This window comes from Physeter macrocephalus, chromosome 1, assembly GCF_002837175.3.
Source record: "Physeter macrocephalus isolate SW-GA chromosome 1, ASM283717v5, whole genome shotgun sequence".
In the NCBI taxonomy this organism is placed as follows: Eukaryota; Metazoa; Chordata; class Mammalia; order Artiodactyla; family Physeteridae; genus Physeter; species Physeter macrocephalus.
The window spans coordinates 18,333,731-18,358,335 of NC_041214.2; the positions used below are offsets into that span (position 1 = coordinate 18,333,731).

At 33.8% G+C, this 24,605-nt stretch overlaps 1 protein-coding gene across 14 annotated transcripts in view; it reads right to left on the reverse strand.

The window, feature by feature from the left end:
* TSC22D2 (TSC22 domain family member 2) overlaps window positions 1-24,605 on the reverse strand; it is a 54,548-nt gene that overhangs the window by 22,349 nt on the left and 7,594 nt on the right. For 2 of the 14 annotated variants that reach the window (XR_008616678.1, XR_008616705.1), the window contains exons 2-4: window positions 17,371-17,442; window positions 15,816-15,847; window positions 5,863-6,021 (exon numbers count right to left, since the gene is read on the reverse strand). The exons of 2 other annotated variants lie outside the window; for them this stretch is intronic. Coding sequence is in view for 7 of the 12 variants with exons in the window: in XM_055082767.1 (XP_054938742.1) it covers window positions 12,521-12,581; window positions 15,830-15,847; window positions 17,371-17,442 (151 nt within the window). In the remaining 5 variants the exon portion in view is untranslated. Of the gene's footprint in view, window positions 1-5,862; window positions 6,022-12,505; window positions 12,599-15,815; window positions 15,848-16,167; window positions 16,245-17,370; window positions 17,443-24,605 lie in introns of those variants that run through there. 10 more of the 14 variants (XM_007100392.4, XM_055083447.1, XR_008616727.1 and 7 more) reach the window with 9 other exon arrangements.

Sequence of the window (24,605 nt, forward strand, 5' to 3'; positions counted from 1 at the left end):
TACAATAGTCTGTAGGCATCAATTTATGTAAAAATTTTATGATGATTTCTAGACTTACATCATGACTTGAAATTTGTTAAATCAATTTAGATTCTATAGATAAGAATGAAATGAAATGGGATGCTTTACCAACATAATCTTTGCTCTCTTCCTTTCTTGCCAATAGGCTCCACTCCCTGACTCTTCCATACATAATTCTGCTTTTGTTGTTTTCACTGAATGTTCTTCTCCCTTGAATTAAACCTTAAAGGCAGGAATTGTGTCCATCTCAAGGGTCTACTTATTGCAACACTGTGCATATAATTGATACTGAACATTTAATTGAAGAAAAAGATGGAATAAAACATACAGTATTTAATATATTATCTAATTATATTTTGTAAATTCAACATGAACTTATGTCAAGTTGAGCTTACTGTGCCAGGAAAAAGTTCAGAAATTAACTGGCTACTTAAACTATTAGAAACTAATTAAGGGTATCACTGGAACATAGTGAAAATGGAAAGACCTCCTGAGAATTTGTTTCTTTTCTCTCCCTAACAAACTCAGCTTAAATAAAAAGCCACTAAACCTTTCTGTGATGAAAGCATCTGATTGATTGTTTCTCACTGAGAAGGAAGAAAGTATAACATTTTTTAATATAATATAGGCAACTGAAGTAAGTAGAGAAACTGTCTAAGTCTGAGGAAAAGAAAAGTCAGAGCTCAAGAAAAGTCAGAGCTCTATGGATTTTCAGGTTACTTCTGACAAAATTATGCCACTGAAACTTAGCGGTTCCATGTATGGAACATGGTGATGACAAAGTCATAGTAGACTTTGTGGAAAATAAAGCAGACTTTAAAAACTCAATGATCTTTTGGATAAAAATCTTCACAAACGTCTTTTTACATTAGAATCATGGATTCAGGGGAAAATCTTTTTGTAAATCTAGTGAAGGCTTAATTGTATAATCACACTTCATAAATATCCAGCTATGGGGTATTCCCCAATATCATTCCCTATAGACAGACAGAACTGAATCTAAAGGGAAAAAGTAAAAGAAACCAACAGCTATCCTGAAAGTGGAAAGAGGAGGCCAAAGACTTGCTGGTTTGGTGAAGTCAGAGAAAGAAGACAACTCAAACTGTCATGCCTTTAAGCATGTGTCATGAACAAGTAAAAGTTCTAAGTGAACTAGATCCAGGATTCTGAAGAAATTCAGATGTACTTCACTCTTTTTACACTGGTGGATCAAAGCACATATAAAGGAGTCCCAAGAAACTCTTACATCATCACTAGAATCAATAATTTCGAAGAGGGGAAACATCCTTGTGATCTCTAAGATGTTAAGCAATGTCTCCTTATCCATTTTGAAAAAGAGCTTTAGAAATAAAACCGATGACTTAAGGCCATGAACTAGAACACATATTCTTGATTATAGCAGATAAGAAAACTAACAGAACTAACTAGAGAATATGCTCGGTTCAATGTTTCCATAGACTGTACTGCAGCTTACATTTTTACATGAACCTTATCTCTTTCCTAAATCTTTAAGTGATGGCAAGATATTTTTCTGCTTCACATATTAGATTCTCTGCTGTACAGGAAGGGTTTATAAAAGGTTTAAACATGAAATGGAAAAAGAAAGAAGACCAGGATGCTAAGATAAACATCACTGGAGGTGTTCAAAGGATAGATGACAACTTGGAAGGTGTGTTGCAGACATGATTCAAGTATGAGACAAGTGGTTGGAATAAATGACCATTAAATTCCCCTCCAACTCAGATTTATAATTCTAGACTCAGAAGATAAACTTGGAGGTGGTATCAAATAAAAGGGCTTTGCCTCTGGAGTCATACCCAGGTTTGAATCCCAACTCCATGATTTTTATGATATGACCTCACACAAGTTATTTAGCCTCTCCAAAGGATAATAATAGGACCAGATGCTAGGATTCAGTGAGATTAACACATGAATGTCTGGCACATGGTAAGCACTTAATACGTTAACTATGTAATCTGTATTAGTAAGGTATAGTGGCCTAAATCTAAATGTCATAAAATACTCAAGGAATATTGACTTAGGAGTTAGGTGATTTACTTTTTACAGCTGACTCTTGCTTTTTAAGGAAATACACTATCAAATAAACATAATCCCAGAGTTTACAATTTAATGAAAGAGACAGACAAGTTAGAGGTGTGATAAATGCTCAGACAGGGCAAGATTATAGAGGGTGTTTTGGGAGCATATAATCAAGATCTAGGGTCAAGGAAAAATGTTTAGTAGAGGAAGTGCCACAGTTAGGTGGAGAAGAAAAGGATACACACACACAAATGTTCCAAGTAAAAAGAACAGCAGGTAAAATTAGCCACCTTAGAAAACTCAAATAATGAACGCCGGTTAGAAGTTTGTTGCAATTCCAATTAAGAAAGGACTGTGCCCTGAATAGATGATGAGAGAGATGAATATGCTGAAGAAATACTCAGGAGGTAGACATGGCAGCACTTTGTCATTAACTGGTTATGAAAGATCAGGTAGCTATGAAAGTTGGCTGTGAAAAATCAGGGAAATTTGAACGTAAGGACAGATGCACAGGTAATGAGTTTGAGTGCCAAGTGCACATACATGGCTTCCTACAGCATATAGAGGACATCCAAAGCCATCTATATGCTCTTAGCATGATGAAGAATGTGAAGAGTGGGTCTGGACACCATCCTGAGTACACCAATAATACTTAAAAGGACAAAAAGAAAGGAAAAGTCTGCCAAGAGGACTGAGAAGAAACAACCAGAGAGATAGGAAGAAAAACTGGAAAGGACGGTTTCACAGATGTCGAAATATCAGTCCAATATTCAAAACTTATATATATCAGTATAAGCTTTGTACAAATGGACAAATATTTGGAACACTAAAAACTATTTAAAAGCTACTTAACCATGATTGCAACTATTAATATCCATGCATATGTGCTCAAAGTCTGGAAGGGAATATGTAAACATTGAGACAGCAATTGTGTTAAAAAAAACATGGATTAGGTGTAATTGTTCTTATTCTATTTCCCAAACTTCCATAGCTTAATTTTGAAAGGGTACATATATTACTACTAAAAAAGCTGGGGTACAAATATATTATCTGAAAGGGGACTTTTAATATAGGGTTCTCATATTCTGATGACCTATTATGTTGTTTGTATATTTTCAATCAAGTTTATACTTGACCTGCAGTCTATTTCAATTCAACTGAAGAAAAAAAATTCTTATAGTTTTACTTGTTTTTGTTTTAAGCAGTACTATTATTGTAGATTTACCTTTAAGCCATATTTAGACTCAGGAACTTTATTATAAACACTTAAGGTTATAAGGTTTGGAGCTCATCTGAGGATAAAATTAAACCAATGAAAAGGATTTGCACAAAGTAGGTGCTCAATAAAAAAATCCATTTTCCCCCCCCCCCAAATAAATTTTGCTGCAAAAATGTTTTAAAAGTAGACATAAAAGAGGTTTCTTTATAGAATTATTCACAACTAAGGGCAAATGTGATGTGGCTTAGTAGGGGGTTTTACATGTGATTCATGTCCCTATCCCAAGAAACATTGACGGCTTGAAGTAGCTTTTTAAACTGCTTCCAGTGTTTGCTATTTATAAATCCTAAATATTAAAGGGTGAATTCCTTAATGGTTACACTTAGTACAATACTATTCTAGTAAGTACTAAAACTTTTCTAATACATATATACTTGCTTATAAGTATAAGCATTAAATTTGAATGGAGATTATTTTACAATACAATAAATGATTTTGGATAGTAAGCAACTTACCAAATTTATTTTTTGGCAAGTGCTTTAAAAGATGGTTTTATAATGAGGATGACCCATTGCTATTAATACTTAAGTTCAAAGGAAATCAAAATTTATGTATTCACATCTTCATACAACATGAAATTTTCCCTTATCTTATCCTTCAAGTTTTCCAGGGTTACTCTCTATACCTGCATACCAACTGAGAACCCAGGCTCCACTTAGAAAGCTAGATTTGAATCCTAGTTCTACCACTTAATGGCTATGTGACCCGAAAAAGTTACTTAATCTCTCTAGGCTTTCAATTTTCTTCTCTATAAACTGAGGCTATTGATAGTATCTATACAACTGCTGTGAACACTAAATGAGATAACATGTCAAAAATACTTACTATGGTATCATGCTAAGTATTTTTACTTAGCAGTCCCTGACACACAGTAACCACTAAGCAGCAAAAAAAAGCAACTACTCTGTGGAGAAATCCAATCAACACTTGAGCACAGAGAGGGACAGAATGCAATTTCTAAACTAAAAGCAATTAGGCTCTGATTTGTTCTATCAGTCTAATGGTCACTTATAATAAACTAGCCTTGGAAAAATATCAGTAGGAGTTAACAGATCAGTGTATTCATTAAAAACTTTCTTCATAAGTCACATACTTGGGTGTCTAACAAGGCTTGTCCCTTAGACACAAACATTCACTAGCAATGTTACTCAACTGTTTTTGAAAACCTGGCAAATGCTCTGAACTTTTCACTGAAAACATACATAAAGTTCTATCCAAAATTCCACAGGCTTCAGGATCCCCTGAAGGCCACCCACTGACTACTAAATATGGATATCCTACTAAAGAAATTAGAACGTATTTTCCTAACTACCAAAGTTATACAGATATATTGTAGAAAATAAAAAAATAAAAATGAAAAATATATATAGAATAAGGGACAACAGTTTTGTTGTATTTTCTTCCAGACTACCACTGATTGTTATTACTGTTAAGTTTAAGAACCTGAAGTTTATATACAGAATATGATCAACACGAAGTCATGGAATACTATTATCTGAAACAATTTAGAATATTATTCAAAAGATAGAACGGGTATGTGTGTGTATAAGAGAATAACATATCTCTGGTTAAGAATAAGGTCAGAAATAGATATTGTAGCCTATTTAGATGATACCTTCAAATAACTTTGATAGACTTATAGGATATGTGCACCATATTTTAATGAAAATATTAATTCTAATATTTTCTGTATAACCTTGGAAGTATAACTTAACCCAGATTCTTTTTCTTCATACACAAAATATGATGATCATCAGGTTGAAGATTATGATATCCGAATCTAAATAGTATTATCCTAATCTAAACTGTATTATTTTGAGAGTCCCTCTACAAAATACAGCTGTGTAAAACAAAGCAAAATAAGAAGGTATACAAAACAAATTTGAAAATTTTTGCTTTCTAAGCAGAATACAGTTCTGAAAGGAAATGTTTTTTCAGGGCACACAAAAAGTGTATATTGACTTCAAATATATCATTTTCATTTGATATTGTCATCTTAGGTGTTCTCAACTAGGAATTGAGAAAATTTCTTTGGCTTTTATTTTTAGAGACGGCAGGAAAAATGCCTTTTATTGAGAAAAATAAAATCCCACAAGTAATAAAACTATTTAAATTATATTTCATGGAGAAAATGGATGAAAATTTTTTTATAAAAATAAAAGATTAATATATTATTTCTCAAATATCTCTTGGGATATTAACTAGAAGGTATATGGGGCCCCTAACTATATTGTAAGCATCTACAGCAGATGCAATAGCAATATTTAAATAATCTTACTATAATATAGGATGTCACTTTATTTTTTAAACTGATTATTAAACACCACTGCAAAGACAGGGTCTTGAGCCTCATGAGACTCTGAAAGAATTACATACTCCAAGTATTTAAAATTCCAAGTTTTAACTTATATATTTAATACTATACTCTTAAGTTATACAATGTGCTCAGTTTGTTCATAAATATTCATCTCAATACAATAACATCAGGTATAATACACAAAATCTAATCCATTAAGTCTTACCAATTTATGACCTGATGAGACACTCTTGTGGACAACATTCAGTCCTTAGAAGCTAGAATAACCCTCCAACCATGTGAGGGCATCACAACTTTTAAACTTTCGGCTTTCGATCATTATTATGTCACATTCCTCCTCCGATGCTGAATTCTAAAAAAAATTCTAGCAAAGAGTTTAAGTAAATAAGTGTTTTAATCAAATAGCCTTTAGAAATCTTTTATAGCAAAGTTGTATGTTTTACCATGATTACACAACTGATATTTTGTACTTAAGTATTTTTTTTTAATGTAAAATAATTTCATATTTGATATGGATACTTCAAACTTTAAATAACATGGACTTTCAGGCCATCAGAATACTTGTTAGTAAACGAGTCAAGTAGAAATGGAACCAATCAAAGGTTTAAGATCATGATCCAGAAATTATGATTTAACACCATAACTTGGTACAGAGAGCTTTGTAGTCCTGCAGAATGGCACTTGAGTTCTACTGTTTGGTCCACATCCATATATGAATTTCTAGACTTATACAGCACAGGTGGCTGGATCAGTAATAATCTATATCATTCATTTAAATGCTCAAGACAGCATTCAATTTTTATACCTAAATCCTAGTCTATCTCTATCATCCCCAATTTTAAAATTGGAGAACATGATGGAAAGAATGAAATTTTATTACTTGTTTTATATAATAGATATAACAATGTATCCTATTCAAGAGTAACCCTACTGCTCATCTGCGTATGGGCATGGAAGAAAATTGGGGGCAGGAGGATTTAATAATGGTAAAACTTACTTCCTTAAGAATATAATCTTACATTTATTAAATTTTTTTAAAAAGCTTTCAATTGGGCACCTATTTTAATCGCTGGAAGGTAATATTAATAACATTTTCTGTTTGATAAGAATGCTGATTTATATTTTTAGTTGCCAGTAATCCACAGAAAAGGCAACCCACATATTTATGGGCATATTTTTACCTACATTAACCCCCTAAATAAAATGGCATAATGGGGTAAGGGGGAGGGGGAAAGGAGGAGGCCCTTATTTAAGAAGATTAATATGTGCAAACCGATAGAAAACTCAAAGACAGCATTGTAAAGGAAACTCTGCAGCCATCTCTCCAGAGATATTTGACCCAAATACAGGGGGATGGAGTTACGTTGTTATAGATTTTAACTTTTAATGGAAATTTTCTATTAAACACACACGGTCATTTAAAAGTCTTCTATACAATCTGAAGATCTATTAGAATTTTTCCAATTTACAAACATAATCTTTCCAAATGTAATCTCACAACACATTTGACTTCAATAAAACCACACAACTACATTATAAGGCTGTGCTTTGAAAAGACAGTAATCACCTGGTGAAGGCAAAAATCCATATTTATTTGGATAAATAATAGTTTAAGGTTGTGGTCATTTCATCAACATTATTACCAAAATGTTTTTAGAAAGTTTTTATGCAACTCTTGTCTCCTATCAACCAAAATACTACCATAATTTAAAAAACAAGATACTTTAATGATTTACTCTTTTGAGGGACAAGTCTCATGAGAAGATACAATACTTATTTAGCAAAGTAAACGCTTCCTGAGATATATCTATCAGTAATGCTGGTAATTTGCTTGTCTGTAAGGCTTTGATGAACTGGTCATTTAAAGGGCAGACTACTCGGGTCCTTTGTTAAAGGATCTGCCAACAACAAGCACTGTTATGATAAATGCCTGGAAAAAAAAAAATCTTTGGAAGACAGAATTAAACCAGCCATATAAAGCAGACTTAGTTATTTTACTGTGAAGCTTATAAAAAAGATAATTTTAAGGGTGTGTGCACCATACAAATGTATAGGAAATTTAGGACGTAAGAGCTGTATACACTGAAAGTATGTAAAACTTCTGTATCAAATTTTTCCCGAGCATGCATTTTCAAAATTAGCTGTTACCGAGTAAAAGGCTCACAACTGAAGAGTTTCAATCACTAAATTCCAACATGTAGGAAATCCTTATTAAAAATCTGAAATAAAACTGAGTAACTGAAGTGCTTGTGGATGAGTAACAGTTAAGATTAATTAGATATCATTTAAAATTTAACTTAAAATTAGAATTCTCCTAAAAATGAATATATACTTAGAAAGCTGTTCTAATACATCAATCATAATCTTGAATCTCTGGCAAGATTGCTATCAAAAACAAATCTTGAACATTTCCTATAGATATCATTTCATTGTTCTTTAATTGCAAGGAAAAAAATCCCATTTAACTGAGAACGTGCTATTGAAAGTTCTTATAGTATAGTCCAGCAAGAACTAGGCTTAAGTTTACCATTATTTAGCTTATTTTATGGCAAACTTATATTAATAGAACAAAAGAGTGAGCACAGGGGCAAAGAGGTAGATGACACGCAATTTCCAAGTCATTATTTGAAAACTGATATGTGAAAGCAGACAAACCTATACCTAGGAGTTCCTAAAGGAACTTGCTATTTGAATGAATGCGCTTAGCTTCTTTTGGTACAAAATTTCACTTTCAAAGTGTAAAACACATTTCTTTAAAAAGTTTACTACACTGTTTTGAGAATTCTTAGACATTGTATAGATCAATGCTTGCTTCTGTAAAGGTCAGAAATGCTTATTTTTTAATGGTGAAAAGGGGAAAATGGGACAACCCTGCATGCCCCTGATAATTACGTATAGTCTTTCCATATGTATTGGAGAAATGAGACTAGAAATATCAAAGATAAACTTATGGAAAAAAATTAGCCCACACGTACCTAACAGAATAAGAACACTGACACACAGTGTTCCAAGAAACTCACATATAAAAAGACATACACAATTATAGGAAACTTGTACCTGTGGTTGAGCCAAGATATAATTTAAGACAATGATCAGTTATGTTAAAAACTTAAAAAAAAGATGTTTAGCATTTTATGTATTGTATCAAATGCACCTACTGGTGCAAGATATGCAAGAATTTCATTAATGCAGCTTTGAAAAAGAGCTCTAACAAGATAGTGATAGATATTTTTAACAGATCATGCTTATTCACAAATGATTCATATTCTTCTTTCTTTCAAAAGGAGTAGAAACAGCTTATAGAGAGGATACCAAAAAAAAAAAAGGATATTGAAATTGGGGGTGGGAGAAGATAAAAATGGAAAAACAAAGTAAGCAGAAGCAAGTTGTGTGTTACTCAAATATATGCAATAAGGTCCTGCAGCCTTTGTTAACACAGAGCTATATATTTGACTTCGAGCTCTTGTTAATTACAGTTAACATAAAAGAAATATAAATGTTCTTAAAATTTAAAATATCATCACGTGTTACGCCTAAGAGTTAATGTCTAATTTCTTGAAACAAACTGTTATGACTATCCCAGACATACATTTAGCAACATTTTCTGGCCTAAGTTAGCAATATCTAAGAAACAGCTGCTGTCAATAAAGACAGAAATTTTCTGAAGATTAATAGTCACTGTGAACATGAGTGGGATTAGTCAGAAACAACTCTTTTTCCCTTCCTGTTCTCCTTCTAATAGTGTGTAGATCTAGAAAGAGAATACCTTCTTTATCTTGATATTACCACTAGTAGACATATATTAATAGAAAGATGTTTTTGGCTTCCAGGACACAGGTTACAGCACCACTATTTCTGGGCCAAATATCACAATTAAAAACCGAAAAAAAATACAATGAGCATCGTCCAAATTTTTTAGTATTTACCACCGAGGATCTTCAAACTTTGACAATAACCAGGAAACAAAACAGCATAAAAATGCTATTTCTTGAGGATATTTATCAATGAATACACATTCTAAATTATTACCACCTATTTAAGTTTACTTGTCAAATGTGGAAAATATTTTAGAAGTTGTCAAGTGAAGCCTAAACACAGAAGCTAATTTCTGGTAAGCAAATGCATTTAAATGCTCTATATCCATCACAAAAATCTAATACATTTCCTGATTTGCATGATTTAGAATATTAGTACAAGCGCACGCACACACACAAAGAATGTCAGCTAGAATAGAGTCAGTCATTTCTCTCATCTAACTACCTACCAACCCAAATCTTAATGAAAACAAAATATTAAAATAATTCCACTTAACATTTCTTTCTTCTCAATAGGCTGCCAAAACTATCTGCAGGTTTAAATACATAGAAGAGGTATGAGTTCATACTTTTAAATTGTTGAAGAACTAGAATGGAAAAAACCCCCAAACAGATGTTATATGTTTGTTCTGGTTCAATAATTTCAGGCTATATTTAAATTTCCTTCTCATTTGAACAAGTTCAGTAACAGTCTTTTCTTAAAAAGCTTTACTACAGAGTTCTACATTCTTCAGGAAAAAAATAAGATGGGTTTAGCAAATTATACACACACGTTTCTGTTCTGTTCAAAGCCTTGGTTTACTTAAAACCCATCTGGTGAAAAGTTAAAATACAACAATAACAAAGAGACCTTACCAACTATTTCCGAGTTTTTTAATTGTTTCTCAAATTTCATCCTGAAAATAATTATCAAGACCTCTCAGAGTAGGTACGCTGTGGTGACTTACGTAGAGAAAATTAACTAACTAAAGAAGAAGGTGGTAAGCACATGAACAGAAGCATGTAACAGTGGATGAGCAGTTAATAATTTCTCATCACCAATCCTGAAGCCCAGTCATGTGCTGAAAATAATATCAGCATGTCAGGTGTCCCATTTCAGCTAGCCACAGAAAAGCTAAGAGGAGAAGAAATGCTTAGGATCCACTGAAACACCACTTCAAACAATGAGATACAGATCTATGGTTAAAAATCTGGCAGCAGACAATCCACCTTAGGCAACTATCACAATAAAACTAGGAGGATACAACAGACCATAAAGGATAGCAGTCACATACTTTGTGAACCCAAGTGGTGAGTAAAAATGTCTTCAAATTATACTTTTTCTCAACTCAAGATAATTAAAATCCCAATTTAATACATATGTATAAAAATCACAGTACAGAAAAAACTAGTACAAGAATATACCTCAATTTCTGTTCTAAGGGATATACCCACATTAATATCCCTATGTTCTGCTTCTCTTGCCACCCCCTACTAAACTTTGAGAAATAAAAGACTCCTCTTAAAAATTTCTCTAATCCCAGTAGTTGTTTTAGCTGGATTTTAGGCAGTACTCCCTTTCCTCTCTCTTCTCCCCAGCCCCTATAATACAGACTAGTTAAGCAGATGCATTTTTTCCCAGTTATTTCATCCAGAACATTAGCACTTCCTTTTTTGGTGAATATTTAAACAATCTTAAAGGAGGCTAATAGATGTGAAGTACTTATTTATTTATATAAGACAGGAGGAAAAAAGACAGGTGTTTCATAATTAAATGTAATCTGTGATCTTGTTTAGGCTTTGGATCAGGTAAAAGATGGTCATGAATGACATTATTGGGACAACTGGTAAAAATGTGAATATGAACCTGTATGTTACGTATGAGATAACAGTCTAACAAATCTGAATTTGGTAATTATACTATTTTTTACATAATAGGAAACATATGCTAAAGTATTTTGGGGTTAATAGACATGTTATCTGCAAGTTACTCTTAAATGGCTCCTAAATATGTTAGGATGATAAAGCAAGGATGACTAAATGTTCACAGATGTTAAACTTGGTAAGATTATTGAAAATTTAAAATTTTTTCAAAACAGAGATTCAAAGATTTTCCCTTCTTTTTGGTTAGGAAATAATATTCTTAGAATCTTCTAGTCTCTAAGACCACTTATCTTCTTCAAAGTTTCTGTTGTTCTCTAAATGTAGGTAGTGCTGCCCAAGGTCCTGGCTGGATCCTTTTCCCCTACTCTGTTCCTAGGAAATGTTATCCTTTCCTAAAGCTAGAACTCTAAAATAAAATAATAATAATATAAACAAAGAAACAAATAAATAAAAGATTCTTCAATCTCTTCTAGCCTTAACTTCTCTACCAAGCTGCAAGTCTGCAGCTAAAGCTGAACCCTGAGTATTTACTTCCACCTTGACTTTCCACTGGCTCTTCGACTCAAAACAAAATCTCATCACTATTTTCTCCTTCCCAAACCAACTATTTCACTAATACTTCCTAATGGTACCACCATTCCCTCAATTAGGTCTGACACGCTGGAGTCAAATTTGACTGCTTCCCTATCATATCTAATCAGTAGCAAAATTATTTAATTCTAACCTTCTGATAACCATTCTTTCCTCATCTCCATTGCCTAATTCAGGCCTTCATTACCTTTCTAATATCTTTGATCTCTATCCAATCCACCATTTCTTCTCTGTTGTCTTCAAATGTTTTATGCACCAATCAAATTTAACCATCCTTATCACATATGCCCTGTACTTCCACAGTGGTTCACAGTATTTCCTCTAACTGGAAGGTGCCTTTTCCCTCGGTCCTTTCACTCTGCGTGACCGAATCCTACCCAATCATTGGTTTCCCAATTTGTGGCCACCACTTAATTGTCTCTGACACGGGAATTCTTTTCTAATAGAGAATAGTTTGTTAGCCTTCCGTTTGTTCCTTAAGCAAATTCACAGCTCTTTGAGGTTTTCTTAAAATCATGGGCAACAAAGACAAAACAGAAGTAAAGCAGATCAATTTCAAAACTTTTCTTACCTCTTTTCTTTTTTCCTTTAGAATTAAGTGGTGTGCCAATAGAACTCCACACGGTAGGGATTTTGAAAGTAATTGGCTCTAAACCTCAAAGTCAAACATTCCTGATTAATAGGATGACAGCTTTATTATTTCTAGTGATTGGCAAGACTATTTCCCTGGGGGCCCATCTCCTTTCAGAAAGTAAGCTCAAGCCTGTCTGTTGAAACACCCACCTGGCTGTCCAGGTGGAATATAAAGAAAGTAGATTTTCTAGTTAGCTTTGTATTTAGAGTAACTATCATATAGAAATGGAGTACAATAGGTCTGTCACCATCTTTTCCTATTCATTCTAGTTAGATAAATATTGCCTCAAATTACATTAGCTCTTGTAGCAGGCTTGTCACTTGCTAACCAATTACTGTAAAATGCAGCCAACTAGTATCTAGGTACTTTTTACTCTACCTATTCAACTTTAGTTTCAACCTCCCTGAATTTACATACATGTTCTTTCACTTTCTCAATTGCTGCACATACTTTAGACTGTTAAATTCACAAATGCTATCATCCAATAATAGCTATGACTTCCTGCTTTAACGTCATCTGGACAGGTTTTCATCTAAATCTGAGATCCAGTCCTAAAAAGATGACAGGCCATTAAACACTTTTCCTCTAAATTTTAGCATCTCTGATTATCCTCTACTACATATCCTTAATTGAAACTGGTCAAAATATAATCAGATAATAAATTATGTAAGTACTAGGTACAAATTATTAGGAAATATATTTGGTGTGGTTACATAACAGTTTGGGCTTATATCCTCAAGGTACTTAGAGTATAATTATTAGGAGAGAACATTTAACCAGTAACAATCTCTAACAAGTAACCCACCACGGTGATTCTTTAAAATTATGTAGTTCAGATCCACTATGCAGAAACATATAGATGAACCTCAAACATAATACTGGATAAAAGAGGACAGACACAAAATACATAGTGTATGATTCCACTTACTGCAAGTTAAGATAGAGGAGGGAAATAATAGGAAGGGGGCACGAAGGGGTCATGAAGAGCTTATACTACTGTATCTTGATCTGGGTGCTAGTCATGCATATGTGTTCAGTTTGAGCTGTACATATATGAATGGTGGACTTTTCTGATACAAAACATACTTCAATAAAAAGATTTTTTAAAAGTCATTAGCACCGAGCATTCAAAAACTAGATTATCCAAATTCTGAAACCTGAGTTTTTACCATCTGGGTTAACAAGTGGGTGTTAATGATGTATCCAAGCTTCCTGGAGTATAAGTGAAACAAAACAAACTGTGTCATAGGAGTAGTTTAGTTCTGATTTACTCCTAACTTCAAAAATGAAATCTCACAATGACAGGAAATATTGGATGCCTTGTCTAACACAAAATACTTGAGGTTATTTAACAAGAACATTTTAATACAATTGTGAAACTAGACGTAAATAGATGTAAGTAATCACTATAAAGACTTAATTTAACTGAAATCATCAAGTATCTAGAAAAAGACAAACTTACTCATTCATTTTAAGTTAATAATTCATGTATATTACTTCCCTTATTCATTTCTCTTTAAATATTGGTGCTATCATGAGGAAGGACAAGCTGACTCAAGGGGATCGTGCACCTAGCAACTGTTACTCTCATTTGTTAACTACATTTAAGTATTTTCTTCATTGAGGCAGAAACACTTTTAAGTGTTTATCAGTAAGGATAAATCCTTACAAGCTACCTGATTTCTTCCTTTAGTCTACCTGAGGTAAACCTGAGGTAAAGTTTCTTCCCTCTAGTACTCCTTTACCTTACTGACCTGATATTTACAAGAGGGTAAAGTTGTTTGCTATAAATTCTTACCCTTAGCTTTTACAAAGGACTCCCAATGAAAGCCTGCTCCCCAGTGATCATCAGGATAGGTTTCTAAACTAATTCTGTCGATTTAACAAAGTAATGCCAAGAATTATTGTCTGGGAAGCTGTTTTTTAAAGAAGAAAAAACAGGAAGTCAAATTTTCAAGTTACTATTCTGAAACACCAATAGGCTAGGCTATCACTAAAAATTGGCACAGGGCTTAAAAGCTTCCTGGAGAGTAAGATAATCTCCAGAAAGCTACATTATTCATTTTAATAAACAGTCAATGCAAATAATCTGGGCTCCCTGTATTATTTTAGCTATCAGTGTCTATTATTCTTATATTTGGTGATGATTTCAGCTGACTGATTCCCTGATGACTCTGCAAATGACAAATGCAGAAGACAGAAAATGATGGCACCTACAGGAAAAGGGAAAGGAAGGCTTGACAGGAGCTTCGACTTTAGTATAATAACTGAATAAAACATTGGGTATCAATGGAAAGAGAATATCTAAATATAGGCAGAAGCAGACTGAGGGAAAGCTTCTCAACTTGCTAACTCTAATTTAAATAGTGGAGAAAACAAAGGGGCCATTAGAGAGCTCTAAGTCAACGTGAGGAAGGTATATTAGTTACTTATATTTTGATTAAAAGATAGTCTGCTGAAAGAATTCTGGGGAAGAAAAGATACCAGTCTTTCAAGTAAGACAAAAACCAAGAATCTTCAGCTATCTAGGGCAGGTTTAATAAAAACTGGCACAGGGCTTAAAAGCTGCCCCTACTGAAAATGATTTCTAAGATTTCATAAACAGGAGCCTGAAATATGGTATATATCCACATTGATAGGCAAATTTATACCTCTTAAGTAGATAATGTAAGGAATTTATAGTCCCTTAAATTTCTGAATGGTTCTATTTAATAGAATCATCCTTGAAAAATACTGATAATTGCCGAACTATTAATAATATTTAAAAAATCTTCAATTTATAATAGTCAAAAATGAACAAGGCAGCTTGGTGAGATATTTTTCAAAGCTTAACACACATTAATCTTCAACCCCTGTCTATGAAGAAAACGAATAAACAGTCCCAAAATACTTTATTAGCTCATAACCTATTAAAAAGTTTGCAGATACCTGCCAACTGAAGTTGTAGATGGTTAGAACTAATAAGGCCAGCCACTACTGCTCTTCTCAACTGAAAATTAATTAAGCTAGTTGAAAAGCTAAAAGGAAGCCACTAGTCAGTTTCTACTGCATTGGGCTTGTCACCTTGGTACCAACATGCCAACTTACAGTGAAGAATGGCTGATACAGAATATAAGTTTTGATTATATTTTGGCACTAACACACTATAGACAAGTATCCAAGTATCTGTTAAAATTCTTTGGTTCTGGACAAGAGGCTCCAAGGAGAAGAGAAAATATTTTCAACCCATGAGAAACTATAGATAAAGCAGCTTGCCTGATTTCTGATACCTTAAACGTTTCTGGTATCTAAAAAAGAAAACAGATAAGGAGTATTTAGCTGTAACAAATGATGAGCAGGCAACGTGTATGGCTGCTTTATAATGAAAAAATATCTTTTAATTAGATCCAAATTATAAAAAATAAAGCTCAAAACTTTCTACATTGTTTTGATGAAAATAATAGATATTATTCATACTGATGTCATGGTAGCTCATGAAAGTTAGCTATTTGAAATAAATTACCATATATCTAAAAACTATTTTATAACATTTTTAAAGAGTACTATTTTTCCTTTTTCTAAGGGAAAAGTATAAAGTACACCCCCAAAGTACTCACCCTGGCTACGTCTGGTAAGCCATTTGAATGATTAAAACTTCATGCTTGTTTCATGCCACAATTTACATTTATGTCTCAATTTATATTGCTACAAATTCAAATTAAAAACTGAATTTATAAACATAGCACTATACATTTTAAAACTTCTTGTTCTACAAGTAACCATTTAAAAACATTTTTAAGTTAAGTAAGGAACACATCACCAAAAAGACAGTTTGTTAGAAAATTTCTTGAGTGATACAGTAAATCAAGCCTAAGAATTAAAACACTGTTATCATTTCTGAGCAATGTAGACCATGTCTTCACATGACACGTACATGCACATAGCAATACTCTATTCTAATGAAAGAGATGCAGTTGAGTCTAGGAGTGTTATCCAAAATATGCCAAAGGACACAAATGCGCTGCCAGGCAGAGTTAAAAGAAACTAACAAAGCTTTGTGTGAGTTTTAAAAACATTGTTTGCACTCAACTTCTATTAATTAGACACAGAATGATGGAGTGCTAATAAATATTCAGCAAAATAAGTGAACAGAGCATATACTACTTAAAATGTGTATTAAGCAGAAAGATAAACCAAAGTATCTGCTGCCATACATAACTCCAAGACTTCAGTCTATATTTTAAAAAGTTAAAAATAAAATTTATGCAACATTTCTGTGAGAAAACAAACTGCTTTAAGGGTTTATAAAAAACAGTAATGCAGATCTGGTGAATTCTAGCAAACAAGCTTAAGGTTAAATTTTCTTGCCGAGAATTAAACAATGACTACTACTTTGATACCTTAGTCTTTTCCCTCCTCCAATTTCTTAATATGAAATAACATTCTGCTTTGAGTCACTACGACTTTTACAGAGAAATCATATAAAATGGCACAAAATTAAAATAACTGTAGGTAGTTGATTTTATAAAATATGTTTTTACATTAAATACACATGGGTAAGGGGATATTTCATGTAATAAAATCCAATAGAAAAAGTCCTTCAAAAAATACACTTTTAAGTGCAGTAAAAAGGAAAGTATGTCTATATTCTATTTAAAATATAGTTTGTCCTTTTGGTTTATTTTGCTGCTTTGTCCCATGCTGGATACCATGTGATTCCCCCCCCCCCCAAATAATAAAGATCAGTTTTAATGATGAGAAACCATTACAGTGCAAAGCAGTTCATGCATACACTTTTGCATGTATGCATTCCATATGAAAGTATTCATACCTATCCCAGAGGTTCTTTGATTCCTGAATCGTGTTCAAATGGAACGCTTGGAAGAAAGCAGTTGAAGGATTCCTGTGAGATCCAAGAATCAAATGGAAATGAAGTTGAGAAAGTACAGTAAAATCACTTACTTTTCAAAACAAGATGGAAAACTAATGAGAACCTACTGTATAGCACAGGGAACTCTACTCAATGCTCTGTGGTGACCTAAACCGGAAGGAAATCCAAAAGAGGGGATATATGCATACGTATAGCTGATTCACTTTGCTGTACAGTAGAAACTAACACAACATTGTAAAGCAACTATACTCCAATAAAAATTAAAAAAATAAAATAAACTCATTTCCCAAAAAATTTAAAAAAGATTTTAGATTTCTAATACAATGCAACTACTTTAATAAAAAGAAAAAAAACCCACATAAGCTTGATTAAAAACATTTTGAAAGAAATTTAAAAACTGGACAAAATCCAGCAGACCCTAACAACAATTCAGGATCACAGTTCTAGAAAAAAGGCGTAATACATATAAAATGAAATACTAACTAGCACCCAGTTGTGTGTGTGTATATACATTTACATACATATGAATGTGACCAGTTCATAGCCTAAATCAACAACTACTCTGTATCAGATGCCTTTATAAATCCCTACACATTTAACAGTTTAACAAAACTGTTCTCAGATACAGTATTCATGTAAAATTAGTTAAACAATAGCTTCATGATATGAAAATTCTTCATAGGACCTATTTGACAGGATTTGATGGTGACCAATGAGTCCTTTTCTGGGTTGGACTTGACACAATTTCCACCTTCAGAATTCATTTATTTATGGGTGGTTTCTCTGGGTTAAGGCAAAAAATGGTGCTGCAATTGGAGGGCAGCCTTCTAACTTCCTTCATTTGTACAGTGCCCCTTTAAGTAAGAGCTTATACACCATTATCACCATCCATTTCTACTATTCCCTGGAGACACATTCCCTAGGGCTATAACTACAGAATCTTAATGGGGCAAGCTCTCAGCATGCTGGTTTCACCTCACATCTCAGAAGTTCTCAGGAGACTAACCTTTTGACAAACCTGCTCTCTAACAGTTCAGTCTCCACCTCAGCATATTTCCACGGTCTCCGCCACTCCCAACCCATACAATAGGGAGCCAACAAAAACTTGCCACATCACTTCTAAAATTCCTGACCAGTGCTGTAGCAGAATAACAGTAGCAAGCTAAGAATGTAAGTGCTTATTGTATACTATTCTAAGTGCTTTACATTTATTAACTCAATACTACAACAGCTCTAAGAGCTAGGTGCTATTATTATTCCCATCTCACAGATAAGGAAACTGGGTCAGACAGAAGTAACTTGCCCAATGTCACAGAGCTAGTTAAGTGGCAATCTGGTCCCAGGGTTTTGCTCTTAAACCACTATGCTAAGCATATAACAGAGTTAAATTTTAACCTCTCTAGGTCTGTCTCCATCAGTTAAATGGTGATATTACCATCTAGCCTTGCAGGGTAATAGGTAACTAGTGCTCCTGGCATTTAGTCAATGCTCAATAAATGACAGTTATTATCCTTATCATCAAAATGAGGTTCAGATACAACATGGCAATTCTGAGACCCTAACTAGTGCCTTAGGAGAGTCTGCAGTATTATTAGTACAATAAGAAAACTATTTCCAACTTCTACTGGAATAGCAATCAAGTATCAATGATCATCAAATAAAATACTCACTCAATAGAATTCCATGATTTCAAAACTCATAGGACATGAAAACATATATTATTAGGACTTCCCTGGTGGTGCAGTGCTTAAGAATCCGCCTGCCAATGCAGGGGACACGGGTTCGAGCCCTGGTCCTGGAAGATCCCATGTGCCGCGGAGCAACTAAGCCCGTGCACCACAACTACTGAGCCTGCGCTCTAGAGCCCACAAGCCACAACTACTGAGCCCGAGTTCAACTACTGAAGCCCACGCGCCTAGAGACCATGCTCAGCAACAAGAGGAGACACTGCAATGAGAAGGCCACGCACTGCAATGAAGAGTAGCCCTGGCTCGCTGCAACTAGACAAAGCCCGCGCACAGGAATGAAGACACAACACAGCCAAAAATAAATAAATACATAAACAAACAAACAAAACTTAAAAGACACATACTGGGGACTTCCCTGGTGGTGCAGTGGTTAAGAATCCGCCTGCCAATGCAGGGGACACGGGTTCGAGCCCTGGTCTGGGAAGATCCCACATGCCATGGAGCAACGAAGCCCGTGCACCACAACTACTGAAGCCTGCGTGCCTAGAGCCTGTGCTCAGCAACAAAGAGTAGCCCCCACTCGCCACAACTAGAGAAAGCCTGCATGGAGCAATGAAGACCCAACACAGCCAAAAATAAATAAATAAATAAAATTTTAAGAGGACCTATATTTATCTACTGAATTGTAAAAAAAATATTTTCTAGAAGGCATTTTAAATTTTAACCAGTAGGGTATCTTTTAGATGATCCAAATCTTGGAAAGGCAGATAGACACTAGATGCCAGTATGTCACCAAAGCAACTGTTTGATTAATTAGGAGTCTTCACTGTGCGTACTTCTTTTTGCTTCCCCTACTTCAACTCCTTTCTGTTCTTTTAACTGTTTCTCTACTTTTCTCCTGACTAGGTCTAAGGCAATTACAGGCACTGATTGGACCTACTAATATCAAGAAAGAATTAAGAGATTGCTAACTACTGTTCATTTAACAGCTTGTATCCTCTCAAGACATATTTGCCAGGCCCCTTTTTTTCACTGTACTTAGAAAATCAGTCTGCCAAATTAAATGAAAGCCAACTAAACCAATTGAAAACTCAATTTGGCTTTTTTACCAGGCTCACCCAAGACCACATGGGAATAAGTCTGCTATTCACACAGGTCTGTTTGGAGACTTTGGGTTTAAAATAAACAGAGTGACACAAAGAGGAAGGTAGTAAATACAAGAAAATAACAAAGAGTAAACTTGGAAGTTATTCTGCAAGTCGGGAATTCAAAATTCATTAAAGAACATTTACAATATATTTTTAAGGGAGATATTCTTTAGAAGAACTTCAGATCCCCTGATTTTGGAAAAATATATACATATATATTTAATCTGAATCAAATTCAAATGCCAAATAAATTGGTTTAAAATAAAGTCACATGACTTTAGTTATGAAATTCCAGAATTTTTACAGCACAGACACGAATAACGAAATGTTTCTCATAGGACAAATGTAGACGTGAAAAGAGACCATATCTGCAGTTAGTCGTATATCTTGGGGGCGAGAAAAATAACTGTAAAATAAAATACAGTACTATATATGGACTTAAAGTCTTTAGAACATGTCAACAAATACACTTAGGTTGCAAAAGCTGGCAGTTAACAATTCCTTTTTACATATATATTCCAAATGAATAAGCCATATGGAGTTATACAATCTATGTAGCATAAAAAATTTTAAATACTTGAGATTCCAAGGATAAACATTTAGTCTTATAAAATATGAAATATCTCATTTCTGGAATACTTAAGCTGGGATGTTATCCATAAACTGATTTTTCGCAAATAGCAACAATTAGTCTCAAAACATTGATTAGCAGCCCAGATTAAAGGAGTCATGCCTGTGAAACCTAGTTGATCGAGAACTTCAAAAGAGCCATCTGTAAATACTGAATGGCCTGATCAAAGACTTCTCTGTTTTGGAATGGCATAAAATTGAGGAAATGGAGAGTTTATGGAAAACACTGTTAATGGGGATCATTTCAAGTTTACAGCCTATGAAATCTGAAGGCACCAAGAGGCAAATGATATTAAAAATGTGTTAGAAATACTGAATTTTATGCAGCTTTGGTCACAAATTCTCTTCTGCTCAAGAAATAAAATTTGAAAACAGTTCTCTAACAACATATTTGATGTCAATGTAAGCTACTAAGCTCAATATAAAGCCAATCAAGCACTTCTTAGGAAGACTCACCTAAAACACTGTTTTCCTATTTGTAGAAAATTCTCAAAACCAACGAACAAAATACTTCTTTTCTCTCTGACTTTATATACTGAACAGTCTGTCATGATAATCACACCAAGTACATAAAGTAGTACATGAGAAAGTAACTTAAATGTGACATATGTCTACCTATTAAACTAAGGTACTATCTTTGTAGGGTAACTAACTATAATAGCTAGGAAAAACATACGTATATATTCTACCTCAAAACTAAGCTAAAAAACTCTTTTAGCTTAAGGAATGAGGTACATGAGCCCTCTCCTCAGCAAATACCTTCTCCTTCTCTTATGTCAAAACTCAACTTCAGAAATCTCTAAATAGAAACCGGGGAAATACAGTAAGCCAAGGAACAACAAGGGCCATCTCCAACATTATCATCTAGGGATTTTAAATTATTTTTAAAATATCCTTTAGATAAAGGGTTACAACACAACAGATCAGGGCAACAGAAGCTTTTCCTTCTTCCTATCTTACAGTCAGGAAAGTAATAAAACAAAACTAACTCTGGGAATATCCAAGAGCACTGGCTTCGGAGTCAGAAGGCCTGAATGTGACCTTATGCCTTGTGTGACTTAATAGCTGTGTGACTCAAATCCTCAGCACCTCAGTTTCCTTAATCCATAAAAAAGGGGAGAAAAACACTCATTACAGTTAATGAAAAGATAAAATGAGATTATGTATACATACAGTCTGAAACAATTAAGCCTGGTCTATGTTTAACATAGGATTATGATTTCCAAATATGCTGTATAAAGATCAACTTTTGGTACAGTATCTTAACATATACCAAATATTTCATCATTATTAAGGTATTACTGAGGCAAACAGAACACTTAAGGCAAACAGAATTCATAAACTTAGAGCCAAGTATACCAAGCTATTTAGTATATTCCATTGGAGAACTCCACCTCTGGGATTCAGAGCTCCCCCAGGATTTCCTTATACACAACTTCACCACAAGATTTTAATTAAAAATACAATAATCACTAAAAAGCGTATTGAAATGGTTCCAAGATACATACTACTTTAACAATAAAAGCTTCAAGAAACACCTTAACGGCAACCATAGACTTAATAAAAATTTCCATTTCTCTCCGTGACATTTAAACCCTTCACTCTGATTACTGTCAAATTAATCACATCATGTTCCAAATCTGACATATTCTCACTCTTCCATATTGTTACACAAAACTGCCTTCTCCTTCTACTTGGAAAATCATCTGCTTCTCTCATCAGTGACCTAATCTGAATGACTCTTAAGATTCAACTCTAGAGTTAGCTTCAGAAGAAAGCAAAAGTAATAATGGGTTGCTTCCGAGGACAGAGGTAGCAGAATGGCTTTCGATTTATATTCATATATTTTGAATTTTGAACTGTATAAATGTATTGCCTATTGTAGAGAATAAGTTAAGTTTAAACAGAAATCAGTCTAACTACTTCCTTCCTCCCCACACAAATCTGACTTGATGTCCTAAATTGTTCCCATTAATAACTTAAATTTACTCCATCACAGCCTATAACGTTTATCAAAGTATGCAACTTCAAATCGTAATTATTTTCATATAGCCTGAGATCTTGGAAGGCAGGATAGTTTTATTTCTGTATCCCAGTACTTACTACTCAGAAACCACAAAGAAAGTTGAATGATTCACATATTGCCACTTTAAATGTTTTCCTGGGCATTCATCCTACTTAAGGAGTATTTGCAACCTTCATTTTTTGCCACACAATAGTCGGGGGGCAGGAAAAGGGTTTGACCAAGAGGAAGGTTTAAGTTGGCAGCTCTCTCATGAAACATGTCTACGTATGGACTCATACTCAAGGGAATCTTAAAATCTGACCAAAGGCTCAAATTCTAATTTTACCAATGAGGAAAACCAAGAAAGTTAAATGACTTGACCAAAGAAATCAGCTAAATGGTGGAAGAGCCAGGATTAGAACACAATTTGCTGTACCACTTAACTACATCATGAGTTTTCTGGCCTGAAACAATGTCTCCTTTTCTCTGATTATATCCATGCCATCCAATTACATTTTTGGATCAAAACTAAACATTCTTGGTATGGTTTGTAGCATGTCAAGAATTGATCTGGGAAAACAGTGTAGACACTGAAACACTGATGTTTCTGTGATGTATGTCTGCCATACATACCGTTTTAGGTTATGCATGATTGTTCACAAATCACTTGCATACCTCATTTAATCCTCTCAAACTCTCCAACGTAGGTATTATCCCCATTTTTCATATGGAAAAACAAGGCTTAGAGGGCTAAATAACTAGCTCAAGGTCAAATGTCTCAAGTATGCAGCACAGCTGAATTTCAGCCCAGGCATGCCTGACTCCATTGTCTATAATGGTTACTCATATGATATGCTATAGTACATAATTAAACACACTATTGATTTGATCAGGAGCCCACTCTCCTTTTTTTTGCTTTTGTTTTGTTTTCAAAAGTTAGGTAGACCATATAACATGGATTTGTTTTGGTTTAACTTACAAAACCTGTTAGTAAAACAATTCTAATTCTACTTAAGAAATTAGTCAGCCTTAAACTTTGTTTTGGGTATCCTTCATGCACAGATTAAACAATTTACCTGTATAATAAAGAAGATGGATAGCCTAAACCTTTACAAAGAACATTTAAAACACACCAGCATTATTTATAATAATTGACACATTAATCGTAGTTTCTCTTCTATACGTCAATACTCTTTAATCAAAGTACAGTGAGACCTTACAGGAAAGGAGGCTTTAAGTAATTTAACATTCAGACCTCACTTGTCTAGCCTACTCTGATGAGTATAAATTATCGAGACATTTACTAATCGTCTATGTCCGAGGTGAACACTATTAAAATTATTAATTCAATCTACAGAATTTTCATATAACTGTCATATATAAATGTACAACTTAAAGAATGTGAGTTCATTCTTTTTAACAAAGGGTAGCTTGAGTATAAAGATATAAAACTAAATACTTTAATCTGATTTGGTGCTTTAAATTTGAGAGATAAGCAATCCAGAGTAGCATATATGAAATTTAATTCACCTGATTTAAAAGTAGAAATTAAGCACATACTTTTTAGAGGTAAAGCACATAATCAATATACCTTTAATATTACCAGCCAAATTTGAAGTGTATAAATTATTTAATGAAAGTCACCTAATGATGTATAGGAATGATACAAATTGGTTACTGTTCCTAAATCTTTATGGAGGAGTC